Genomic DNA, 24,573 nt, shown 5'->3' with positions numbered 1-24,573 from the left:
AGGAAGGGGACTTTAGCAGTTGAAACGACTATATATTATTAATTGGGATTTTAAAAATTTTCCAGGCTAAGTGCTATTTATGGAGGTACCTATATGCTGAATAAACCCATCGAAGAAATCATTGTGCAGAATGGAAAAGTAATTGGTGTAAAATCTGAAGGAGAAGTAAGTAGCTTTTAAAATGAAAAAAAAAAAAAAATACTGTGTTCTTGTGAAGAAAATTGTGTATTCTAAATACTGATTGTGGTGTGGACACTGATGCATATGATTTTTGTATGGGAAGTTAGTATTTATCGTGACTAAGGACTAATTATAGTTGCTGTGCTTTGTTTTAAAAGCATCTTTTTTGTTGTCAGTTGTTGATTATTTTAATATTGAAATGTGCATTATGGGTGAGCTCTAAATAGTAAGTATTCTGTATTGATAGAGTTTGGGTTGTGCCTGTCTCCCAAATTTTCATTTAAAGTGAACTGTACTTGCTGGCCACCTGCACGGGTGGGGTTTTGAGCAGCGTTTCTCAAATTTGAATTATATATAAAGCATCATTAATTTGGTTCTAGTGCATGTTCTAATCAGTAGGTCTGAGAAGGCTCTGCATTTTCTTGAAACCTCTTAGGTGATGTGGATGCTGCTGAAAAAAAAATTACAAGGAAAAAAAGATCGTTTCCCTTTATCACCATATGAATTAATTCTTCTGCCATTTGACACTGTTACTATCTGCAACAGTTCTTGCAGTAGAGGATGCACTTCAAAGTGCACTGCTTTACTGTCTCACTGGAATTCTAAAAATCTAAGCTTTATCTTTTTAACATTAAGTTGTGTGGGAATGTAGCAACCTCCTGGGTGGTGGTGGGGTGGGGGGCATTTTCAATTGTTTAGGTCTCACTGGAAATGAAAGTTTGAGATCAGAGTTTGGTAGCTGGTGTAAGGGGACAATAAATAAGGGAGAGAAAATACAGGACTGACTTAGGGCAAAAAAAGCCTGATAATAATTTGTGAAGCACATTTTCAAACTCATTTATTCCTTACAAGGATCCTAAGAGGCGAGTATTATGTCCAGGTTATACCTGGAGGCTTAAATTAAGAAACATCTACAAAGGCACACAATTCAATGAATGGTTGAGGTAGAACTGGAATCAAGGTGTTCTGCACCCACAGCCCACAGTCGTTGTACACTTGAGGATGTAAATTCCTGTGCTGGGTGATGTTAGATTTGTATGTTTTATCTACTAAAATGTTACTTATTTATTTATTTATTTGAGACATCAAATCGTTTTGCTCTGTCACCCAGGCTGGAGTGCAGTGGCGTGATCTCAGCTCACTTCAACCTCCACCTTCTAGGTTCAAGTGATTCTCCTACCTTAGCCTCCTGAGTAGCTGGAATTACAGATGCATGCCACCATGGCTGGCTAATTTATGTATTTTTAGTAGAGATGGGGTTTCACCATGTTGGCCAGGCTGGTCTTGAACTCCTGGCCTCAAGTGGTCCACCCACCTCAGCCTCCCAAAGTGTTGGGATTACAGGCGTGAGCCACTGTGCCTGGCCTTCTAGACTGTTACTTAATTGGGTCTTTTGAACATCCATTTTAGGCAACTTCTTTATAACCCCGTTTCATCTTGACTGTCCTAGTGTGATTGGCTTATCTGCTTTAAATGAAGTTACAAAGCACAAAAGAAGTCATATTTTGTTTGACATGTACATTATTAGGTTTTGTTAATGCTAACTTAATTCTCAGGCATATCAGCACAAATAGCACTGTTTTACCATCCAGGTCCAACAGACTTCACTCAGCCACCTTTGTGGGGTTGGGGTCATCAGTATCACTGTCTTCCATCTCCACATCATGTTCCACTGGAAGATCTTCATCAGGGACAGTAACACTGCTTGTACTGTCAGCATAATAGTTGTTTAGGAGATAGAGATAAATGGTGTTTTTTTTTTTTTTCTTCTCACTCAGTTGCCAGGCTGGAGTGCAGTGGCGCGATCTTGGCTACTGCAACTTCCGCCTCCCGGGTTCAAGCGATTCTCCTGCCTCAGCCTCCCAAGTAACTGGGACTACAGGCACGTGCCACTATGCCCAGCTAATTTTTGTATTTTTAGTAGAGACAGGGTTTCACCAGGTTGGCCAGGCTGGTCTCGGTTTCTTGACCTCGTGATCTGCCTGCCTCGGCCTCCCAAAGTGCTGGGATTACAGGTGTGAGCCACCGTGCTCGGCCAGGGATAAATGTTTTAATCTGTCTTCTCAAAGTTATTTTTACTGTATATTTTTCTTTTGTTTCATTCTTTGTGTTTCTGAAACTTCAGGGCTTTGATACGAAAGGGAAGGAGGCTATAATACATTTATCTTGTAATTCAAGTTTTTCTTAGGAAGCATAGCCTTAAGATGATAAGGATTTTAGCCTATGTAGAATACATTTATTGAGCATTTATTTTTTTGTCAGGACACCCACCTATGATGACAGACTTTTTTATACCATTTCATTTGGTTAACTAATGTCCAACCTTTTGGCTTCCCTGGGCCACATTGGAAGAAGAAGAATTGTCTTGGGCCACACATAAAATATGCTAACAGTAATGATAGCTGGAAAAAGGGTCTGTGCATAATTTCGTGATATCTGCCACCACAAATAAGCAAAAATGTCCTTGCATTCAAGGGGTTGGACATGGCTGAATTTTAGTCCTAACAACAATCTTTGAGGTTAGGTAGAGCCAGGATTTGAACCCTGATCTGCCCAATTCTAAAACTTATACTTCTGAATACTGTGCAATACAGTTTTCCTAGTATTTGAATAGGATTTACAGTTAATATATCTGTTCAAGGAGAAAATAGTAGAGATAATTGGCAAAGCTAGTTTCAGTAGTTACCGACAGTTCAGTAATTACCTCGACTTTTATATTCGCTAGATTATGAAGATTTAACAGATTATATTCAAGGAAAAATTACATTATATACTGTTTAAAACATTATAGACACTGAATATTAGTCTTTTTCCCTCCAATTTTTTTTGTGTGATAATACACATAAAATTTACCATCTTTTTTTTTTTTTTTTTTTTTTTTTTTTTTTTGAGACAGTCTCACTTTGTTGCCCAGGCTGGAGTGCAGTGGCACGATCTTGGCTCACTGCAACCTCTGCCTCCTGAGTTCAAGCGATTCTCCTGCCTCAGCCTCCCGAGTAGCTGGGATTACAGGCACCCGCCACCACACCCAGCTAATTTTTATACTTTTAGTAGAGATGGGGTTTCACCAGGTTGGCCAGGCTGGTCTCGAACTCCTGACCTCAGGTGATCCGCCTGCCTCAGCCTCCCAAAGTGCTGGGATTGCAGGCGTCAGCCACTGTGCCCGGCCAGAATTTACCATCTTAACCATTGTTAAGTGTACAGTTCAGTGGTATTAAATATATTCACATCGTTGTACAACCACCACAACCACCATTCATCTCCGTAACACTTTTCCTCTTCTTTTTTTGTTTGAGATGGAGTCTCACTCTGTCGCCCAAGCTGGAGTGCAGTGGGATGATCTTGGCTCACTGCAATCTCTGCCTCCCGTATTCAAGCGATTCTCCTGCCTCAGCCTCCCCAAGTAACTGGGATTATAGATGCGTACCACCACGCCCGGCTAGTTTTTGTATTTTTAGTAGAGATGGGGTTTCCTCATGTTGGCTAGGCTGGTCTTGAACTCCTAACCTCAAATGATCCACCCATCTTGGCCTCCCAAAGTGCTGGGATTTTATAGGTGTGAGCCACTGTGCCCGTGCTCACTTTTCCTCTTCTAAAGGAAACTAACAGTTAAGTAATAACTGCCCATTCTCTGCTCCTAGCCACTGGCAAGCACCATTCTACTTTCTTTCTCTATGATTTTAACTACTATATTTTATATAAATGGAATAATATAGTATTTGTCTTTTTGTGACTAGTTTATTTCACTTAGCATGATGTCTCCATGGTTCATCTGTGTTGTAGCATGTGTGAGAATTTCCTTTTTAAGGCTGAGTAATAGTCCAATGTATGGATAGATAGACCATAGTTTGCTTATCCATTCGTCCTTTGATGGATACCTGGATTGCTTCCATGTTTTTGTGAATGTATTGTGAATAATGCTACTCTGAAAATGGGTGTACAAATATCTCATCAAGACCATGCATTTAGTTCTTTTGGGTGTGTACCCAGAAGTGGAATTACTAGATCATATGGTAATTCTGTTTTTAATGTTTGAGAAACTGCCGTACTATTTTCCATAGCGGCTGGACCATTTTACATTCCTGTCAGTAGTGCACAAGAAGTTCCAGTTTCTCCATATCCTTGACACTTAATTTGGTTTTGTTTGATAGTAGCAATCTTTTTTTTTTTTTTTGAGACGGAGTCTTGCTCTGTCGCCCAGGCTGGAATGCAGTGGCGCGATCTCGGCTCACTGCAAGCTCCGCCTCCCGGGTTCACGCCATTCTCCTGCCTCAGCCTCTCCAAGTAGCTGGGACTACAGGCGCCTGCCACCACGCCCGGCTAATTTTTTTTTGTATTTTTAGTAGAGACAGGGTTTCACCGTGGTCTCGATCTCCTGACCTCGTGATCCGCCCGCCTCGGCCTCCCAAAGTGCTGGGATTACAAGCGTGAGCCACCGCGCCCGGCCATAGTAGCAATCTTAATGGTTGTGAGGTAGTAGCTCACTGAAGTTATGATTAGTGATGTTGAACATCTTTGCATGTGTTCATTGGCCACTTACATATCTTCTTTGGAAAAATGTCTATTCCAGTCCTTTGTTTTTTTTTTTTTCCTTTTCTTTTGAGACGGAGTTTTGCCCATTGCCCAGGCTGGAGTGCAATGGCGTGATCTCGGCTTACCACAACCTCCATCTCCCAGATTCAAGCGATTCTCCTGCCTCAGCCTCCCGAGTAGCTGGGACTGCAGGCGTGCACCACCGTGCCCAGCTAATTTTGTATTTTTAATAGAGACGGGGTTTCTCCATGTTGGTCAGGCTGGTCTCCAACTCCTGACCTCTGGTGATCTGCCTGTCTCGGCCTCCCAAAGTGCTGGGATTACAGATGTGAGCCACCGCGCCCAGCCCTTTGATCATTTTTGAATCAGGGTTTTTTGTTGTTGTTTTAGGAGTTCTTGATATATTGTGGATATTAATCCCTTATTTGCAGATATTTTCTCTCATTCTGTGAGTTGCCTTAACTCTTGATTAGTGTCTTCTGATGCAAAATTTTTTTTGTTGTTTTTTTAAAAGAGACAGTGTCTTGCTGTGTGTTGCCCAAACTGGACTCAAAGTCTTGGGCTCAAGCAATTCTCCTGCCTCAGCCTCCCAAGTAGCTGGGGTTACAGGCACATGCCACCATGCCTGGCTATGCACAAGATTTTTAAAATTTTCATGAAATCCTGTTTTCATGAATTCTTTCCTTTGTTGCCTGTGTCTTTGGTTTTACATATAAGGAATTACTGCCAACTCCAATGTCATGAAGCTTTTGCACTGTTTTCTCCTAAGAGTTTTATAGTTTTAGATACTACATTTAGGTCTTTGTTCCATTTTGAGTTAGTTTTTGTGGATGGTGTCAGGTAGGGTCCAACTTCATTCTTTTGCACGTGGATAGTTTTCCCAGGACGGTTTGTTGAAATGACTTATTTTCCCTCATTGAATGGTCTTTGCAACTTTGTCCAAAATCAGTGTACTGTGAATGCGAGGGTTTATTTCTGGCTCTCTTCTCGTTTCACTGGTCCATATGTTTGTCATTATGCCAGTACCACACTGAATTGATCACTGTAGCTTTTTAGTGAGTGAGTCCTCCAGCTTTGCTGTTCTTCTTTTAAGATTGTTTCGGTTGTTCCAGAATTCAATCCCTTGGGAACCAATATGAACTTTAGGATGGTTTTTGATATCTTAACAATACTAAGTCTTCCAAACTATGAACATGGGATGTGTTTCTCTATATCCTTGTCAGCTTCAGTGTCTTCTTAAATGCTTTGTTATAGATTGCTCGCTGTAAGCAGCTCATCTGTGACCCCAGCTATGTAAAAGATCGGGTAGAAAAAGTGGGCCAGGTGATCAGAGTCATTTGCATCCTCAGCCACCCCATCAAGAACACCAATGACGCCAACTCCTGCCAGATCATTATTCCACAGAACCAAGTCAATCGAAAGTCAGGTGAGGTCTGAAGACCAGCAGATGTTGGTAGAATTTTGTAAGATATAATTTGTTTTGTGTTTTATCCCAAATTCCTAATTTTGTATGTTGTATTAGTGAACAGACTTTGGTTTACATATGGGGAAAAAAAAATCTTTGTACCTCCTCCCGGTCTGGCAGCATTGTGTTGACGTGGACAGATTTGACTTGGAACCAGCCTTGGACTTGTGTCCATCACCTGTAGAATGAACAGACTGGGCTTGGTGAACCGTGGGTCTCCCAGCTCTAACAGTAGGTTCCTGTGGAGGTTTATGCTTAATAGTTAACTGACCCGTGTATATTCTTGAGCTAATGACACAGCTGCTTCTGTAGTACTTACATTTGATTCTAGCAGTGTCCACCTTTCATTTCTGTGATCAGGACATGGCTTTAAAATTGCAAGTCCTATTAGCCAGTTGTTCGTAACCCTTCGATGTTTCCATTTTCCTTTCAACTAGAAGCCCCACATCTTTTTATTTATCTAAAATTCAGCTTTAAAAGGGTAATCAGGCTTTATGGGACAGGTAAGAGCTATCTGTATTACGATTTTTTTTCCCCATATAAGAAATGAAATAATGGGAGGCCAAGGCAGGAGGCTTGCTTGAGGCCAGGGGTTCAAGACCAGCCTGGGTAACATAGAGCTTGTCTCTACAAAAACAAAAAACAAAAAAAACAGCTAGGCATGGTGGCACACACCTGTAGTCCTAGCTACTTGGGAGGCTGCGGCGGGAGAGGATCGCTTGAGCTCAGGAGTTTGAGGTTACTGTAAGCTGTGATTGCATCCCTGCCTCCAACCTGGGTGACAGAGCCAGACTGTTAAAACACACAAAAAAACCAATCACAAAAGATGATCTGTAGAACAAAGGGACTGGGCTTAATCTTCCACAAGGTTCCCAGGCAGGTCCTGGGTCCTTGCAAGTCTAAAAATAATAAAGGAGGTCCCATACTTTTTTTTTTTTTTTTTGTCTTTAAATGCTCTCCTATCCAAATGATTTTCTATCCTGGAAATTACATAATTAATTGGATGAGTGGTATACAGACCAAGTCAAATCGAGAATTCTATCCAGTTATGCCAACTCAAAAGTGGTGTATGTGGATCCTGCAGTTTTACATTACTTTAAGAAGTAAATGAGGACATCAGTACTAAGTATATCCTTTCTTAGCCATTCAGAACCTTTCTAAATGCAAGGTCCAGAATGGAAGAATCTCCCAGAATAGTTAATATGGTTTGGCAGGCTTTTTAGTTAGGTATGACAGAGCTGTTACCAGATCTCATTCCAAAGTTCAGCAGTTCGCTACCACTTAAATTCTTAATCTCTAGTAGGTTAAAAGAAATTCCTATTGTTAAATATCTGTGTACTTTACATCCACCTCTGTCACCATTTAGAACTTAAGTGTAGATGATCTTGTCTACTGAGAGTAATTTTAACTCACACCTCATGACATATGGGGGATACCTGAGTGTGTTGGGTCCCAGATGGAGACACTTGAGGCAGTGAGCTGGTATCATTTGTTTCTAGATATCTACGTCTGCATGATCTCCTTTGCGCACAATGTAGCAGCACAAGGGAAGTACATTGCCATAGTTAGTACAACTGTGGAAACCAAGGAGCCCGAGAAGGAAATCAGACCAGCTTTGGAGCTCTTGGAACCAATTGAACAGAAGTGAGTTGTGTTCTTTTATATCTGCCGAGATGCAAACTGAGGCCTTTGATTGTGGCTCCATGGTGGGACGAATGTGAGGGCAAGGCAGGTAGCCGCTGGCTGCTCTGTGGGATTCATCTGTACCTCTCAGTTGATCTCAGGCAGAGCCATGGTCAGGTGTGGGACCAGCTCACCTGACTGAATTCTCTCTCCCTCCAGATTTGTTAGCATCAGTGACCTCCTGGTACCGAAAGACTTGGGAACAGAAAGCCAGGTGAGTATGCAAGTGTGAAAGGATATGGGCAGGTTTCACCGGAAGACATCCCTCCATGGTCTTAAGTCTTTCTAATTTTTGTTTTCAGATCTTTATTTCCCGCACATACGATGCCACCACTCATTTTGAGACAACGTGTGATGACATTAAAAACATCTATAAGAGGATGACAGGATCAGAGTTTGACTTTGAGGAAATGAAGCGTAAGAAGAATGACATCTATGGGGAAGACTAACAGCAGTACATGTTATTATCTAATTAGGACACATTTAAAATTTGGCAAATAATGCATATGATAATGAAATCAATATTGTAAGGCCTGCTTTTGTAATGAAAATGGAGAGAATGAAGAGCGCTGTGCCAGTAAATACTCCCCTTCATCTTTCTAATATTATGTATTAACTTGTTTTCATGGAGAGGCTATTCAGCATTGGCAGTTACCACATTCTGTTCAATTTAACCAAACTGGCTTTTTTTTTCTAGTGAAGGATCAGTTTTAAACAAACACTGGGATACCGATACAGACAACTTGAGACAGTCCATGTTTTAATCAGTGTAGCTATGTGCTTCTGCTGCTCAAGAGCTGGATCCATACAGGTTGTGTGCCATCTGTCCTCTTGAGGTTCAGGAGATTCTAAATTGAATATTCCACGGTTTGGGACGGCATCCAGAAGTTTTCCCTATGACTTTATATTTTGTATTATGTCAAATGTTATGGCAGGGCCCAAATAGCATAGCCACAAGTTTGGTTTATGTGGGCATAAAATTCTAACCAAACCCCACACATAGGGAGTCATTTGGAGAAAGCCTGTATGTGGTGTTTTAACCTAATAAAGTTGATGAGAGAAAAGGGGAGAGGAAGCGAACATAAAACGGGTAAAGTGTAGCGCATCTTTTGTATCTCAGGCGTGGCTTCTTCGGTGGACCAAGCTGCAATGCAGTATTGACTTGACAGAGCCTCTACTTCTGTCTCAAAATGGCTCCAAATGATTTCTGTACTGCAAAATAAAGCCAAATTCTGGAAACGACTGCCTGGTGTTGGTCTGTGTGTCCTGAATGCAAGGGTCACAGCTTCCTTTAGTAGCACTGGAGTCAATTCCAGAACGCTCAGCAGCGGAAAACGTGTCTTCTGATCTGGAAGGATCACAGCAGGTCCTGTTGTCTGGCTTCCCTGTGAGTAGGCCTCAAGTTTTATTCTTGACACAGTACCATTACTAGACTGATAATCTTTGTGCAGAAAAAAGTGTTTAATGATTTTGCTTATAGCAGCAATTGTAAGGGAATAAGTGAACTGTCAGGTAGAATAGGTGCTTTAATAGTTTTTGTGTGATTGAAATGATAAAGTATTTACATATGAGGCCCTTTCCCCGACAGTGATGAGCCTCACTGCAGATGCTGTTGTTTACCACAGATAAAGACTGACTCCTTCATACTCTGAAGAGTCAGACTAAGGTAGATGACATGTTAAAGGAACTAGGGTGGTGATTTAGATTCTGAATAACAGATCTGGAAATCTGTTATTCAGATTGCCAAAATGATGGAGCTTCTCGACTTCCCACAGTTGCTGTTTTGGGCTGGATCATTCTGTTGAAAGGGCCTGCCTGTGCACTGTAGGGTTGATGGTAGCAGCATCCCTGGCCTCCACACACTAGATGGCAGGCAACAGCACCATCCTGGAATGACAACCAAAAATGTCTCCAGATGTTGAGAACCACTGCTTTACCTGTATGATAAAATTATCTGAAGTCCCAGCAAGCCTTTTTCTCTTCCCATGCAAAGGCCCAAGCTGGGTTAGTAATAAGTGGAAGAAAAAAAAAAAAAACAAAAAAAAACCACGCATCATCTTCATATTCTTCATTCAACGTATTTACTGAATACCTTGTGTGCCAGGCCAGTGGAGACAAAGATGATAATGGTAGTTACTGGGATAACTCAGTTTGGTGAACACATGATACAGTTTGGTTATTAGTAGAGTTACAGAAAAGGTAGCATGGAAACTGAGATGGCCTCGTGGGTGTTGTTGGAAGGCTTTTCAGCAAGGGGAGGTCAATGTTATTAGGTCCAATCTATCTGAAAGGTGCATACTTCAGGCAGATAGATAGGTGTTTGGCAGCTTATAACTAACTGCTCATTGTCCTTTTCCTTAGTGATTTGAAAGTAATTCACTGTACTGAATAGTTAGTTAATGGTTCCCTTAATAGATTCTTGTCCTTGGAAAAATGAAATGATTGAGGTTCTATTAGTAACTGAAAAATTGTCAACAATTAAAACTAAAACCTACTCATGAGAAAATAAAGCTCTTTTGTTGAGGAATAATAAAAACCGACTTAATAACTTCTGAAAGAAGTTTCCCTGTAAAGGCCAGGTGAAACTGCCATTCTTCAAGCTGTTACTCAGTGTACTTGACTGGGGAAAGAACCCAGAAACAGAACAGGCCAGGCCCAAAGGATAGAAGTGTAGGTTTCCTCTGGAAGCTTATTGTTCTGCTAAATGGCCTAAAAATTGCTAGAACACTCCAGATGAGTCCATTTCTGCTATAAAAATCACTGCAGAAAGGGATGATTTTTAGTTGTCTTTATTTAAAAAATGAAACAAATTAGTTACAAAAACCTTTGCTCCAAATAGATACCATGTATCTTACAAATGTTTTTTGCTTGGTTTTGAGTTTTTACTGTAGAAATTTTCAATATCATAAATAAATGATTATTTCTTTCTCAGAAAGCTGATTTTTGTAGTGTAGTATTTACAAATACTGTAAGTGAAAAATGATAGTTTATAAATTTGTACCATTTAGGAAAAAATGTTTGTTTTAAGTTTATGTAGTGTTGTTTGTATAACAGCAAATAAAAGCATTTAAGATTATAGTTTTTACAAGGGTGGTAAAACCTTTAAAACAGCATAATGTGCATCGTATGCCTTTCTGACATTAGCATGCAAAAACAAAGCTATTTGTTAAAATAGACTTATTTTTGCTCCAACTAAGTAAACACGTGGTAAAATTATTATTATTATTTTTTGAGACGGAGTCTCGCTCTAGGCTGTGGAGTGCAGTGGCGCAATCTCGGCTCACTCGAGCTCTGCCTCCCGGGTTCACGCCATTCTCCTGCCTCAGCCTCTCCGAGTAGCTGGGACTACAGGCGCCCGCCACCACGCCCGGCTAATTTTTTGTATTTTTTAGTGGAGACGGGGTTTCACCGTGGTCTCGATCTCCTGACCTCATGATCCGCCCGCCTCGGCCTCCCAAAGTGCTGGGATTACAAGCGTGAGCCACCGCGCCCGGCCGTAAAATTATTTTTAATCTCAATAGCTTAGAAGGCATCTTGTTTAAAATGAGAATAATTTAAAACAATATCTAGCACTGCAACCCAAAGCTAACAAGACAACTACAATGCGCATCACTGTGACATAGTTCAGCAAAATATAAAAAATGAAATTTCCAAGTTGTAGAACATTGATTTTTCAAATGTAAGACTGTTCACATGTTGTATTCACATGTTCACAAGTTTTTTTTTTTATTGGCATCATCCATATCCAGGCAGGCTGTAGCTGAGTCACCTGAAGAAACACAAAATTGATAAAGAACTTCTTAAAATAATACGAACAAGAAATATTTTAGAAGCGGGATGCTCTAATGGGGAAAACTCCTATGCATTCTAAGGTTACATTATGTTCTGTACTGGGAATCCAAGTTAACAGCAAGTGAAAATGCACGTTAGATAAAATAGGTAATTTTGGTAGATGGTTACTTCATTTAGTGATAATTTAGGAATTCCTATTTATGCCAAATAGCAATTCCACCCCTAAACACTTTAAATTTATAGCATGAAATATGTAAACAACAATTTCCCAACTGTTTCCCTTAGACACAAATGTCAATATTTGCCATCAACAACTCCAGCTCACATGGGAAAGTTACATAAAAAGTGTTCTTACCAATAGCTACTCCTAAATGGAGCTGCTAATTTTTCTATGTTTTCTATAAAGTTATTTACATCTGTAACAAGGATTCCACTATTTTCAAAGACTTCTCTGGGGATAGTAGGCTTGTCTGTTAAAAAAAAAAAAACAAAAAACTTTTGGTTAATATAATTAATGTACTTTTATATAACAGGACCTGGTGTTTTATTTTAAAAAATCTGTGGGACTTCCTCATGTCGGGGGTAGGGGGAGAAAAGGTGTTGGGTTCCAAGCTAAGAAAAGATTTGAAGCTTTGGGAATAGATGCCTCTATTGGGGGTGGTGGGGAAAGTACTGAAAAAAATCCCTGAAAAATGATAACTATGGTTCTTTACGTAAATTTTTCTTAACATTTTTTTTTTTTTTAAGATAGGGTCTTGTTCTGCCACCCAGGCTACAGTGCAGTGGTGTGGTGATGGCTCACTGCAGCCTCGAGCAATCCTTCTGCCTTAACCCCGAGTAATCCTTCTGCCTTAACCCCGAGTAGCTAGGACTACAGGCACACATCACCACACCTGCCAACTTTTGTAGAGATGAGGTCTCGCTAAGTTGCCCAGGCTGGCCTCAGATTCCTGGGCTCAGTGATCCACGCCTCAGCCTCCCAAAGTGCTGGCATTACAGGCATGAGCCACTGTGCCTGGCTGCCCCACAAATTTTTTAAAAGCAACTTCTGCCTCTGGGGTTCAAGCCATTCTCCTGCCTCAGCCTCCCAAGTAGGTGGGACTACTGGCATGAACCACCACACCCGGCTCATTTTTGTATTTTTAGTAGAGATGGGGTTTCACCATGTTGTCTAGGCTGGTCTCTAACTCCTGACCTCAAGTGATCCGCCCGCCTCGGCCTCCCAAAGTGCTGGGATTACAGGTGTAAGCCACTGCGCCCAGCCCCAGTATTGATTTAAAAAATAATATGGTATAACTATTTACACTGTATTGAGTATTATATTTACACTGTATTGAGTATTATAAGTAATCTAGAGCTGACTTACTTATATCGGAGGATTGTGTAGTTACCTGCAAATACTACATTTTATATAAGGGCTTCAGCATCAGTAAATTTGGGTGATTCTGGTATCTATGGGATGCCAAGCCATTTATTTTTTATTTATTTATTTATTTTATTATTTATTATTTATTATTTATTTTTTGAGACGGAGTCTCGCTCTGTCGCCCAGGCTGGAGTGCAGTGGTGCAATCTTGGCTCACTGCAAACTCCGCCTCCCGGGTTCACGCCATTCTCCTGCCTCAGCCTCTCCGAGTAGCTGGGACTACAGGTGCCCGCCACTCGGGCCCGGCTAATTTTTTGTATTTTTAGAAGAGACGGGGTTTCACCGTGGTCTCGATCTCCTGACCTCGTGATCCGCCCGCCTCGGCCTCCCAAAGTGCTGGGATTACAAGCGTGAGCCACCGCGCCCGGCCTGCCAAGCCATTTAGATACCTGATACTCTTCATTAGGTATCTAACTTGGACATTCCTAGAGCTGACCAATTTTGGCATTAACTGAGTAAAATGCACCTGTGAATTACCTGTTAGGAGGACAGCAAACCTGGCATCAATATGCTGAATTTGCAGGTTTAGCAAACATTTCAGAATTTCTGCTTTTGTTGATGATCGAGAGTCACACTGGTGATAATGAAGCAATTCAATGATATTTGCACTCTGAAATGACTTCAACATTATGTTCTTTTTATGTGCAGTTGAATCCACTCTGTGAAAGATACATAGGCATATTAAAATATTAATTTTCAGTTTTATTCTTAGGACTTTTTCTTGCCTTCAGTTTAACCATTCAAACTCATGAGTTCCTCTGCCTTTCTTCTTGACGTTCTTTTTCATGACACACTTTGGTTGCCTCAAAACATCACAACGGTATCTACTCCTTTTGTAAATGTGGATTTTAAACATGGGCCTCATTCTAAGAGGGACATCATGCATCTACCTAAGACCAATCAAGCCATGTGGCTTGGCAAGCCTTTCATGAATTTCGAGTGGGCCTTATTGCATTGTATATTTGTAGAGCAACACACATCTATGCTTCTCATACCTTGTGGGCATATAATCGCCAACCTCATTAAAATTAGGTAGCAGCCAGAATTTTCTTGGTTTCTTGCTTCCCTGAAAATTCTACCACTACTAGGAAAATGTGTTAACTCAGTATGTTTAAATTTTTTTCATCTCTGTCTCTGCTCGACTCCATCTCTTTAGTCCTCATCATTTAATGAAATTCTCATGTTTGTTGGAGAAAACCCAAATCACACCCATTCCCATAACCCTAGTGATAATCACTCTTAACATCATGAATTAATTTCCTTTCACTTTTTCCTATATAAATTTTTTATGACATCATACCGAACATAGTTATATGATACCAACTTTTATGCCATCCTTCTTTCTATGAATAGAAACTTTTTACATGCTTCTATTGTGTAAGTTTTGGGTGGGCATTATTTTGTATAAACTTTAAAATATTTAACTGTAGTCTGCATATCTCCCTCCTAGGGATGGAACTGAGGTTGGTTTTGCAATGACTGATAACCACCTAGAATTCTGGGTAAACTCCACAAAAGGTCAAAGGATATGAAATGTTTTCTAATGAGTTCTCAATAATACATAATGCCTGTTACATAATGCCAGAGTGGTATAATTTGAAGAGCATACTGCAGCGCCAACAGCAGTGAGTACGGTCATGTACCACATAATGATGTTTCAGTCAATGACGGACCACATATACAATGGTGGTCCCATAAAATTATAATACTGTACTTTACTGAACCTTTTTTGTGTTTAGACACACAGATACCACCATTGCATTAAATCTGCCTACAGTATTCAGTACAGTCACATGTACAGGTTTGCAACCTAGGAGTAGGCTCTGCCATGTCAATTTGTGTAAGTACACTCTAGGTCTGCACATAGACAAAATCGTCTTACGATGTTTCTCAGGCTGTATCCCCGTTGTTAAGTGACATGACTTTCTCTACCCAAAGCCCTAGAAGTGCTAGATTAATTTATGCTTATTAATTTTATAGGTGTGCTGTGGTACGTCAGAACCTTAAATGTGCTTCTCTACTTACCGAAGTTGACGTTTTTCCCCTAAAGTGCTGGTTACTGAAGTTCACTGTGAACTGGTCACACCCTGGACCTGCTGAAGCCTTTGCACCCTCCTTTCCTGCCAAGGAAACCTCTGCTCCTTCTCTCCTTTGCTAGCTCCACTTCAAGAGAAAAGCTTTCTGAGATTCTGTTCCTCAAAGGTCACATGCAGCTAACAGTCATTTCCTCCTTCTGGGATTGAAACCCAGCTTTAAAACTTACTACTTGTTTGACCTTGGTCATGTTTGTCATCTACTGTGCTTCAGCTCTGCATTATAAAAGCGAGGATTTGCTATCAGCTCCTGGGGATGAAGTCTGAATGAGATAATGGATGCACCTAACAGTGCCTGAAATCCTCATTTCACAAGGGCTTGTCAGGTCTGCTTTTCCAATTGGTCCTGCTTGTGAGAATGTGGAGGAATCTCTCAGCCCCAGCTCTCTTCCGCCAAGGAATCAAACATGTATTTTTTTCTTTTACAAATTACAGCTTTAGATTTAGTGAAGTTCGAGTATTTATAAGCCTCTTCTTTTAGGGTACAATTGAATTAAGGATAGATTGTGGTCTTAATTTTTCCATTCTCCTTAAAATGGTGGCAACTTATAAGTATCCAAAAAACCATTAATGGTATAAGTATAAGTTCCATATATTTTTTACAGTTTGTAGTAGTAGGGCTTAAATAGAATATGGACATTTCATGACTGCTAAGTTTAACTCCCTTACTTCTGTTAGTCTAGATAAGTACATGGCCTCATACTGTTGGCTATGGTCACAGCACATAGCTTCCTTCATTGAATACAGAGCCAGCAGCCCTCAAGCTCTTTACTGATGAAGGCCATTCCACTGCAGCACTACGCTAGAGCCCATGGAACACGAGGTGTTTCTCTCCTTCCCCAGCGGGGCAGGAGGAACCATACAGACAGCAAGTCCTTACCTTTCATCTTCTTTTAGCTTTTTATTTTCCCTGTAGTGAAGCAACCACTTCCATCTTCCATTTCCATTTAGTTTTTCCAGGATTTTGATAATTTCCTTCAGTTGAACTACAAAACAATAAACGTAGCAAGAGAAGATGACAAGTCTAAGGTACTTTTGGCTCATGCCAAGCCCAGTGATTATTATTTGTAAAACAAGAAAGAAACAGACTAAGACCCATGGTTGAGTACACACCACCACTGTCGCTTATGTGGTTGGGCAGCATCCTGCTCTCACCAGCCCCTCAGCCTGGTCCCACCTGCTCACACTACGGTGGGAGATAACTCTGTAGACACGAACACAGTGGAGTGGTCACCAGCAACTAGAGTTCTGTGTACAAACTGTGTGACAGAAGAGAAGCAGGAGGCCCAGCTGCAGTAGAGAAATGGGAGGCAGAAGTTTCTAAATACAGAATCCTTTGAGACAGGGTTTCGGCTGTCACCCAGGCTGGAGTGTGGTGGCACGATCTCAGCTCACTATAGCCTCAACCTCCTGGGCTCAAGTAATCCTCCATCCTTAGCCTCCTTAGCTGGGACTACAGGTACACACCACCACAGCTGGCTAGTATTTTTATTTTTTTTGTAGAAATGGGATCTCACTATGTTGCCCAGGCTGGTCTTGAACTCCTGAGCTCAAGGGATCCTCTTGCCTTGGCCTCTCAAAGTGTTGGGATTACAGATGTGTGCCTACAGATATTTAAAATCCCAGTTTCTGTGTAGAAGTCACGCTGGTTAAGGTACATGCTGCTTTTGATCAGAAGTGGTATCACTTCTAATGTGATCAGAGCCGAGGCAGGTTTTATACATAAAAGTGCCCTGAGAGAAGTAAAGTATGAGTTTTCAAGTAGATGATTAAATAAGCTGACTTAGTAGCCATTTTTTAGATTTTTGTGACATCAAGATGGTAGGGGTGATGACATCAGAAATGGAGAAGGGTGACTTTAAGCCAAAAATTTAATATGGAGCTGCTCTGACTTGGCAAGTGAAGAGACGAAATCTAATAAAATCCTGAATTGGTTTTACTAGGAGCTCAGCTGCACTACTGAGAGGGAGGGAACTCAGAAGCAAGTGTGGTGGTAACAATCAGTTAAAAGGGGTTAAAAGCATTGCTGTAAGAGCATTACTGTCTGAAAAGAGCACAGCAGACAGCAGAAATTATGCCTCAGTAGGGGCAACTGATATTCTTTAGAGTTGATCATTTCTTTTGGATGAAACAGTATTTAGGTCACTGGGTGAGAAGTTGATCTGACTTCAAAGAAACAGGAAAAGAAAATAAAGACCAACCTAATGTTATAGCTTCTAATATCTTGTCATCTGATATCACAAAGCCTCCTGCACGAAACAGTTCTTGGTAGGTGTGATCAAGAACATCTCCAGGGCTGTCTACTCCAGCAAAGATGACACTGGGGAAATGCTTCAGCTTCAGCAAAGAAGGAATCTGCATGACATGAAAAGGACCCCCGTGAAGAGAGGCTCACTGAGCACATTTTCTTAGACACTGCCTTGCTTTTCTATCCAAGAGAGTCAAGGTTCAGGAACAGCTGAAAATATTTCAACCTGGATTACCAACTGGTCATTCTGCCCTGCATGAGGCATATTAACTGAGCTCATCATCACCGGGGGCTGCAAACTCATCAAAATTAATTCATTAAAAAAAGGTCTCAAACTCCCAAAAGTTGGAAATAATACATCATGAGGGAAGAGTACACATCTGAGGTTGTGGGCACTGAAAAGTAACCAGTCAGGTCACCTCACTTCACCATCATTTGTCTCCAGCCCCCTCGGTGCCCGCATGGATGACTGCCTGCTGATAACAGCAGGTTTATGCACCCAACCTTTGTCCATAGTTGGGTCTTCTTGAGACAAGCAATTACTTTGATTCAACTAGCTGGTAAATATAATGGTTCAGAAAATTTTCAAAAGGTCTTTTAAGGCAAGATTTCTTATTGTTAGACATCAAGTGATGCAGATTTATATCTTAGATGAAAAAATTTAGCAATCTCTCACCTAAGTCTCCCTTAGTTAATAGGATTTTTTAAACTATCTGCCCTACAAATAACTTGGTAATATTGCAGTATTCTATAATACACTATCTTCCCACTTAGAGGCCCAACAGTAATGTGTCTGTTAGCTTCTCTTCTACATAAAGAGGGATGAGTTTGACTACAGAACAACTTATGTGCCTGGAATACATTTCTTTGTAAGGTATTTGCAACCTACCTGATGCAAATGTGATGATATATCTTCATTTCTGATGATGATGATTAGTGTATCATTCTCTCTGTGGAAAGCTTGACAGAAGTGCTGAGGTTCAATTTCTGTATGGCCTCCTTTCCTCAGAAGGTTCTGAAAGATTTACAAATAGCCATTATTAAAAAAAGGATACATCCACAGAACTACCTGTATAGTTTATACTACCTGTATAGTTTATTAAAATAATGAAAAGCATTATAGTCTAATAAGGCAACCATAAATGACAATTTGTCTTATTACTAAATAAGCATCTTTTATATATAAAATAAATGACTCAGGTATTGTTAACAACTGGACTTAGAAGTTGATTTCAAAGGTAAATAAAGCATCAAAGGCTGATTTTCTTTTAGAACATCAGAATAATCTACATAAATGAGTTTCATCTGCTTCAAGGCATGAGCTACCTTGAAAATACCAGATATATACTTTAAAAATGCTACCTCTAGTTAAAGCATTTCTAGAGCTTTAAAAAGCAATACCCATAATACCCATGTATTTCTTTACCATTAATGGGGACTGATTTTGGAGTCAACAGTCCCTTGGATCTACGTCTCAGAATAAGATAGGTGATGCAGTTTAAACAGCATGTGATTGTACAGTGCCACTGCAGTGCAGTCCAGTACAATAAACACACAGAATGGCTCCCTAATAATCCTGACTGGGAGGGTAAGTTTGTGTAATTGAATAAATTCTATAATCCTACCCTCCCTATGACTTTGACATTTCTTTGCTTCTTTTTGAGACATGGTCTCACTCCGTCACCCAGGCTGGAGTAAAGTGAAACGAACATAGCTCACTGCAGCTTTGACCTCCTGGGCTCAAGCAATCCTTCTACCTCAGCCTCCCAGGTAGCTAGGGCTACAGGTGCACATCACCAGGCCTGGCTTTTTTTTTTGGTAGAAATGGAGGTCTGTGTTGCTCAGGCTGGCCTCAAGCAATCCTCTTACCTCAGCCTCCTGAAGTACTAGGATTCCAGGCATGAACCGCGGCACCTGGCCTTGACATTGACTATCTGGCTGAAGGATTCTGGGTTTCTGTTATGCCCAGAAGACTGCCTGACCATCAGTTATTTCCTTCATAAAAGTGAAGTGTTACTTTGATGTTTCCCTTGGATCTTTTTTTTTTTTTGAGATGTTGTCTTACTCTGTCGCCCAGGCTGGAGTGCAGTGGTGAGATCTCGGCTCACTGCAACCTCTGCCTCCTGGGTTCAAGTGATTCACCTCCCTAAGCCTCCCTAGTAGCTGGGATTACAGGTGCCCGCCACCACACCTGGCTTATTTTTGTCATTTTTAGTAGAGATGGGGTTTCACCATGTTGGCCAGGCTGGTCTCGAAATCCTGACTTCAAGCGATCCACCTGCCTTGGCCTCCCAAAGTGCTGGGATTACAGGCGTGAGCCACTGTGTGGCGCCCTTGGATCTTGAAACAACTCAGATTCTGACTATTTCCATTCATTCAAAATATACGGTATGATTTTCAAAAAAATTCTTAAGAGATTTAACGAAGAGCTTACTCAAATATCTAAGCAAAAATCTCTAGTCTTCATTTATTTGACTAACAAATTATTTGAATGAATACATTTTCATCAAATCCTGTTGTGGTCTGAGCTATTCTGTCACACCCTCAGATTTCTTTTTTTTTTTTTTTTTGAGACAAGAGTCTCGCTCTGTCGCCCAGGCTGGAGTGCAGTGGCACGATCTCAGCTCACTGTAAGCTCCACCTCCCGGGTTCACACCATTCTCCTGCCTCAGCCTCCTGAGTAGCTAGGACTACAGGTGCCTGCCACCACACCTGGCTAATTTTTTTCTATTTTTAGTAGAGACAGGGTTTCACCGTGTTAGCCAGGATGGTCTCCATCTCCTGACCTCGTGATCTGCCCACCTCAGCCTCCCAATTGCTGGGATTACAGGCATGAGCCACTGTGCCTGGCCACACCCTCAGATTTTAGTAAGGAAGGGTCTTTCAGATGTGCCCTAGTGGGCCTAACATCCCATTACTAATTAATGCTTCAAGATTCTCCAGGACAAAAGGATTATCCAAGATATGTTTCTGAGCTTTTAAGAACATTTTGGGCCAGGCATGGTGGTTCATGCATGTAATCCCTGCACTTTGGGATGCCAAGGTGTGAGGATTGCTTGAGGCCAGGAGTTCAAGACCAGCCTGGGCAACATAGTGAGACTCCACCTCTATTGAATTAAAAAAATTACATATAAAATAAAAACATTTTGCTCTTGATAGTGTATTGCTCTCAAGTTTATTTTGGAATGTGTCCACTTTCTCAGTTGACAAGTAGTTTTACCTTTGCACATTGGTTATTTTCTCTCATAAACAGTGACACCACGTGATAAAATATTATGAAACAATACATTCACTATAGAAACAAGCATGATATCTACAAGTACTCCTGCTATGGAGATCGAGAGCATCCTGGCCAACATGGTGAAACCCCGTCTCTACTAAAAATACAAACATTAGCCAGGCGTGGTGGCATGCGCCTGTAATCCCAGCTATTCGGGAGGCTGAGGCAGGAGAATCACTTGAAACCACAAGACGGAGGCTGCAGTGAGCCGAGATCGCGCCACAAGAGCAAAATGGGCAACAAGAGCAAAATTTCATCTCAATAAAAAAAAAATGTACTCCTGCTATGAATAAAACTTAGCATTGCCATGCTGTCTTCTTCATGAAAATCATATCACTTCATCTGGAAAGGAAGTGAGAACTAAGATTACTGCTCTGTTGTGGAGTCTTGCTCTGCTGGGCAGGCTGGGAGCAGTGGCTTACTACAACCTCCACATCCTGGGTTCAAGTGATTCTCCTGCCTCAGCCTCCCGAGTACCACAAGCGCGCGCCGCCACACCTGGCTAATTTTTTTATTTTTAGTAGAGACGGGGTTTCACTATGTTAGCTAGGCTGGTCTCCAACTCCTGACCTCAGGTGATCCACCTGCCTTGGCCTCCCAAAGTGCTGGGATTACAGGCGTGAGCACTGCACCCTCTGTTGCTTTTTGAGAAGATGGAAGCTAAAAGAAACCAAGTATTTTGCTCACTGTGCCAAAACGTGTACGTGACCATGATGCTAACTTGGTTGATTCTAGAGTCACTCTATCTCATGTCACGGTAGAGGATGTATAATCAATCAAATAAAATTAAACTTAATTCAAGGTAAAAGAAAAAAACGAAACTGATTTCCAGATTGCTTTTGGAGGCTGAGGGCCTTCAGAAAGACTGAAGAGAGTGAAGACCATTCAATATCTTTTCAACTACAGTGCTGCTTACCAAAATGGCAAGGAACTTGGAGCAAAGACAATAGAAGGAATATAAAACCAAATCCGGCAACCACTCATTAAGAATCTTGGCAAACAGGCTGGGTGCGGTGGCTCACACCTATAATCCCAGCACTTTGAGAGGCCGAGGTGGGTGGATCACAAGGTCAGGAGATTGAGACCATCCTAACACGGTGAAACTCCATCTCTACTAAAAAATACAAAAAAATTAGCTGGGCATGGTGGCGGGCGCCTGTAGTCCCAGCTACTCTGGAGGCTGAGGCAGAAGAATGGTGTGAATGAGGGAGGCGGAGCTTGCAGTGAGCCGAGATTGCACCAGTGCACTCCAGCCTGGGTGACAGAGCGAGACTCTGTCTCAAAAAACAAAACAAAACAAAACAAAAAAACAAACAAAAAACAAACAAACAAACAAAAAAACCTTGGTAAACAAAAGGATCCTCAGCCAGGGAAAAAGAATACAATTAGGCTAAAAAGCAGATTCCACAAATTTGAAAAAAACATTTACAGTCATATTTAGTTGACTCAAAATAGGAGCCATCTTGCAGAACAGTGTTGCTGACTCTAGCAACAATGGAGTTTCACGTTAAGGCAGTGACTGTCATTTTTCCAATCTCTTCTCCATCTGCTAAGATATCGCTCTAAACTGCAAATATGATGCTACTTGTTTCTTAAAAGATCTTTTACAACAAATCACAACCAGTTTTTAAAGAATTTTAAAAATCCTTCCCTACTCCGCCTGCTTCACTTGAAAAAAAAAACCTTTAAAAACATCTTTTAGAAAACTTTATCTCTCGCAGTCTAGTGGTTAGGGGGAAAAAAACCTAACAGAACCTTTCCAGTGGCTCCCAGCGACCTCAGGATGAAGTCTAAATAGCTCAGTGTGACTTAAGGCCCTGCCACTGCCATATGAGGCGTGAGGCTGTTCTCTCCCACAGCCCAGCCTGAGCCTCTGGCTGACATGGCTCACTCACTGTGACCAGCCCTCTGGCACCAGGAGGCTGTTCCCTGTGGTGTGTTTGCCAGCTACACACCTCCGTATGAGAAGAGCAGGGCAGATCAAGAAATCTTTATGGAGCTCTGTGGTTTCTGCAGTGGCCTCTGTACTCCAGATCAGAAGTGGTCTTGTGACCCTGCACCCAGGGGGACACTGTGACAATGAGGGACACGTGTCCTTCTTTACTAAGTAACTCGTTATTCAGTAATCCAGCCCCCACGGACTCGCCACGTGGCATTCTGGAGTTAGTGCAGGAATCAGCAGAAGTGATGTAAGTGAAGTCTGAGACAGACTCAGTGGGCATGTGGAGCCGACACACAGCATGTCCAGTTCTGCACGCGGCCTGCAGGCCCCTTATGTGTGGAGCCGACACAGGGCACGTCCACTTCTGCATGCGGCCTGCAGGCCCCTATGCTCTGCTTTCTGTGCTGCAGCACTTCCTGAGCAAAGACCTCCCCGGCCAGGCCAATCACCCTCAATGCGTCCTCGTGGCACCTGCGTCACATTTACCATCACTTTCATTTCACATTTATTTGTGTGACTGTTTTAATCAGTGTTTTCCTTGTCCCATTAGACTATAAGAATCATGACAAAAAAGCAATATCCACCCCCCCCGCCAACCTGCACATGTTGGGGCTCTGAGGTAGATACTAAACAGGACTGCTGGCAGCTGAATGGAGCTTTCTGCTGCAAGGGTAGGGGGACGGCAGCTGACCTCCTCAGGTCAGGGAGTTTCGGGAGATCAGGGTTAGTGCCTCAGTGAGGGGTCTCATTATACCTGGGGTTGGGAGGAGGATGGGGGAGGGGTCTTGGGAGGGACAATACGTCAACACACTGAGGATAAACAGAGTCAACCTCAGAGAAGGGAGCTCCACACATGGAGAAGAAGGCTAGCACAAACCTGGCAGTACTGGACTAGAATTGGGGATGAGTGTGAACTCCTCTGTTTTTGCTTTTTATACATAAATAGAGATGTAGAGATATGTCTGTATATATGTATATTTCTTGGCTTTATGTGCTGAGAGGACCTAGAAGCAAAGACACCAAGTGACACTGAGTTCATTCACCCAGTGCCTAGATGGTGATTCTAAATGCCATTCTTCACTAAAGAGTCACAGCTCCTTGGAGAAATGCTTGACTTCAAGGCTAGGGCAAGGAAAATACAAGATAAGCCTGGAACATTATGTTACACCCCAAAGTAAAGAAGTGCCCAAAGAATTATGGCGAATTGTCAAAAGGACACAGAAGCCAACTTAGAGGGACTCCCACTGGCTGGGTCTGGGACAATGTAAGTATTAAAATAATGAAGAAACAGATGATAACCCTTTAAGTAAAACAAAATGTGCCATGGTCCATAGTGATACAGATAAGCAAATGAATATATAAACGGAAAATAAGGGAAAGCTCTATTCTACAGCAGAATGCCAGCTAATAAATGCAGAAGGAATCTGATGGAATTTCAGTATCACTATTTGGCAATCATCATAGTAATAACTGATTCAGATAAGAATCACCAGTTGATGTTAAATCTAGTGGATAAAAGTCTGATAAGGAATAGGATTTTACACAGTCTCAAGTTATCTCCCAACTTATTACTAAGTTCAACATAACTTTACACTGGAGAAACCTGGCAGAAATCATCTTAACCAAGTGAAAAGGTTAACATACCAGTAAGGGGATAAATCAACATCGGGTGCCTCCTGATACAATGAATGCACTGAGAAGAACACTACATGATATCTGAGTATTCTCACCTAAAATGCCTAAGTCATGGAGAAACAACACATGAACACAAATGGAAGGAAATTCCACCAAATAACTGGCCTACAGTCTTCAAAACTATTAAGGTCATAAAAGACAAGGAGTAACAGAGGAACTACTGCAGACTGAAGACATGACAATTCTAGATACCTATGATCCTAGACCTAGATGAGGTTGGTGGAGATGGTCACATT

The 24,573-nt window shown here is 41.4% G+C and overlaps 2 protein-coding genes across 10 annotated transcripts in view; one reads left to right on the top strand and one right to left on the bottom strand.

The window, feature by feature from the left end:
- The window catches only part of GDI2 (GDP dissociation inhibitor 2), a 49,521-nt gene extending 40,420 nt beyond the window's left edge, over positions 1–9,101 (top strand). For both annotated transcript variants that reach the window (XM_032149325.2, XM_032149415.2), the window contains 5 exons: positions 66–165; positions 5,968–6,139; positions 7,678–7,822; positions 8,021–8,075; positions 8,164–9,101. In XM_032149325.2, coding sequence (XP_032005216.1) covers positions 66–165; positions 5,968–6,139; positions 7,678–7,822; positions 8,021–8,075; positions 8,164–8,310 — 619 coding nt within the window. In that variant the 3' untranslated portion in view covers positions 8,311–9,101. The remainder of the gene's footprint in view (positions 1–65; positions 166–5,967; positions 6,140–7,677; positions 7,823–8,020; positions 8,076–8,163) is intronic.
- A 1,533-nt stretch (positions 9,102–10,634) lies between these two features.
- Positions 10,635–24,573, bottom strand: part of TASOR2 (transcription activation suppressor family member 2) — a 56,445-nt gene continuing 42,506 nt past the window's right edge. For 5 of the 8 annotated variants that reach the window (XM_058431210.1, XM_032149213.2, XM_058431202.1 and 2 more), the window contains 6 exons: positions 18,310–18,435; positions 17,374–17,527; positions 16,053–16,158; positions 13,557–13,738; positions 12,009–12,123; positions 10,635–11,630 (listed from right to left, as the gene is read on the bottom strand). In XM_058431210.1, the coding sequence (XP_058287193.1) occupies positions 11,627–11,630; positions 12,009–12,123; positions 13,557–13,738; positions 16,053–16,158; positions 17,374–17,527; positions 18,310–18,435 (687 nt within the window). In that variant the 3' untranslated portion in view covers positions 10,635–11,626. Of the gene's footprint in view, positions 11,631–12,004; positions 12,124–13,556; positions 13,739–16,052; positions 16,159–17,373; positions 17,528–18,309; positions 18,436–24,573 lie in introns of those variants that run through there. The other 3 variants (XM_058431219.1, XM_032148932.2, XM_032149119.2) reach the window with 1 other exon arrangement.

The sequence above is a fragment of the Hylobates moloch genome, unplaced genomic scaffold (genome assembly GCF_009828535.3).
Source record: "Hylobates moloch isolate HMO894 unplaced genomic scaffold, HMol_V3 SCAFFOLD_2, whole genome shotgun sequence".
In the NCBI taxonomy this organism is placed as follows: domain Eukaryota; kingdom Metazoa; phylum Chordata; class Mammalia; order Primates; family Hylobatidae; genus Hylobates; species Hylobates moloch.
Note: the sequence above shows the minus strand (reverse complement) of the source record. Positions and strands in the feature narration are given on the sequence as shown.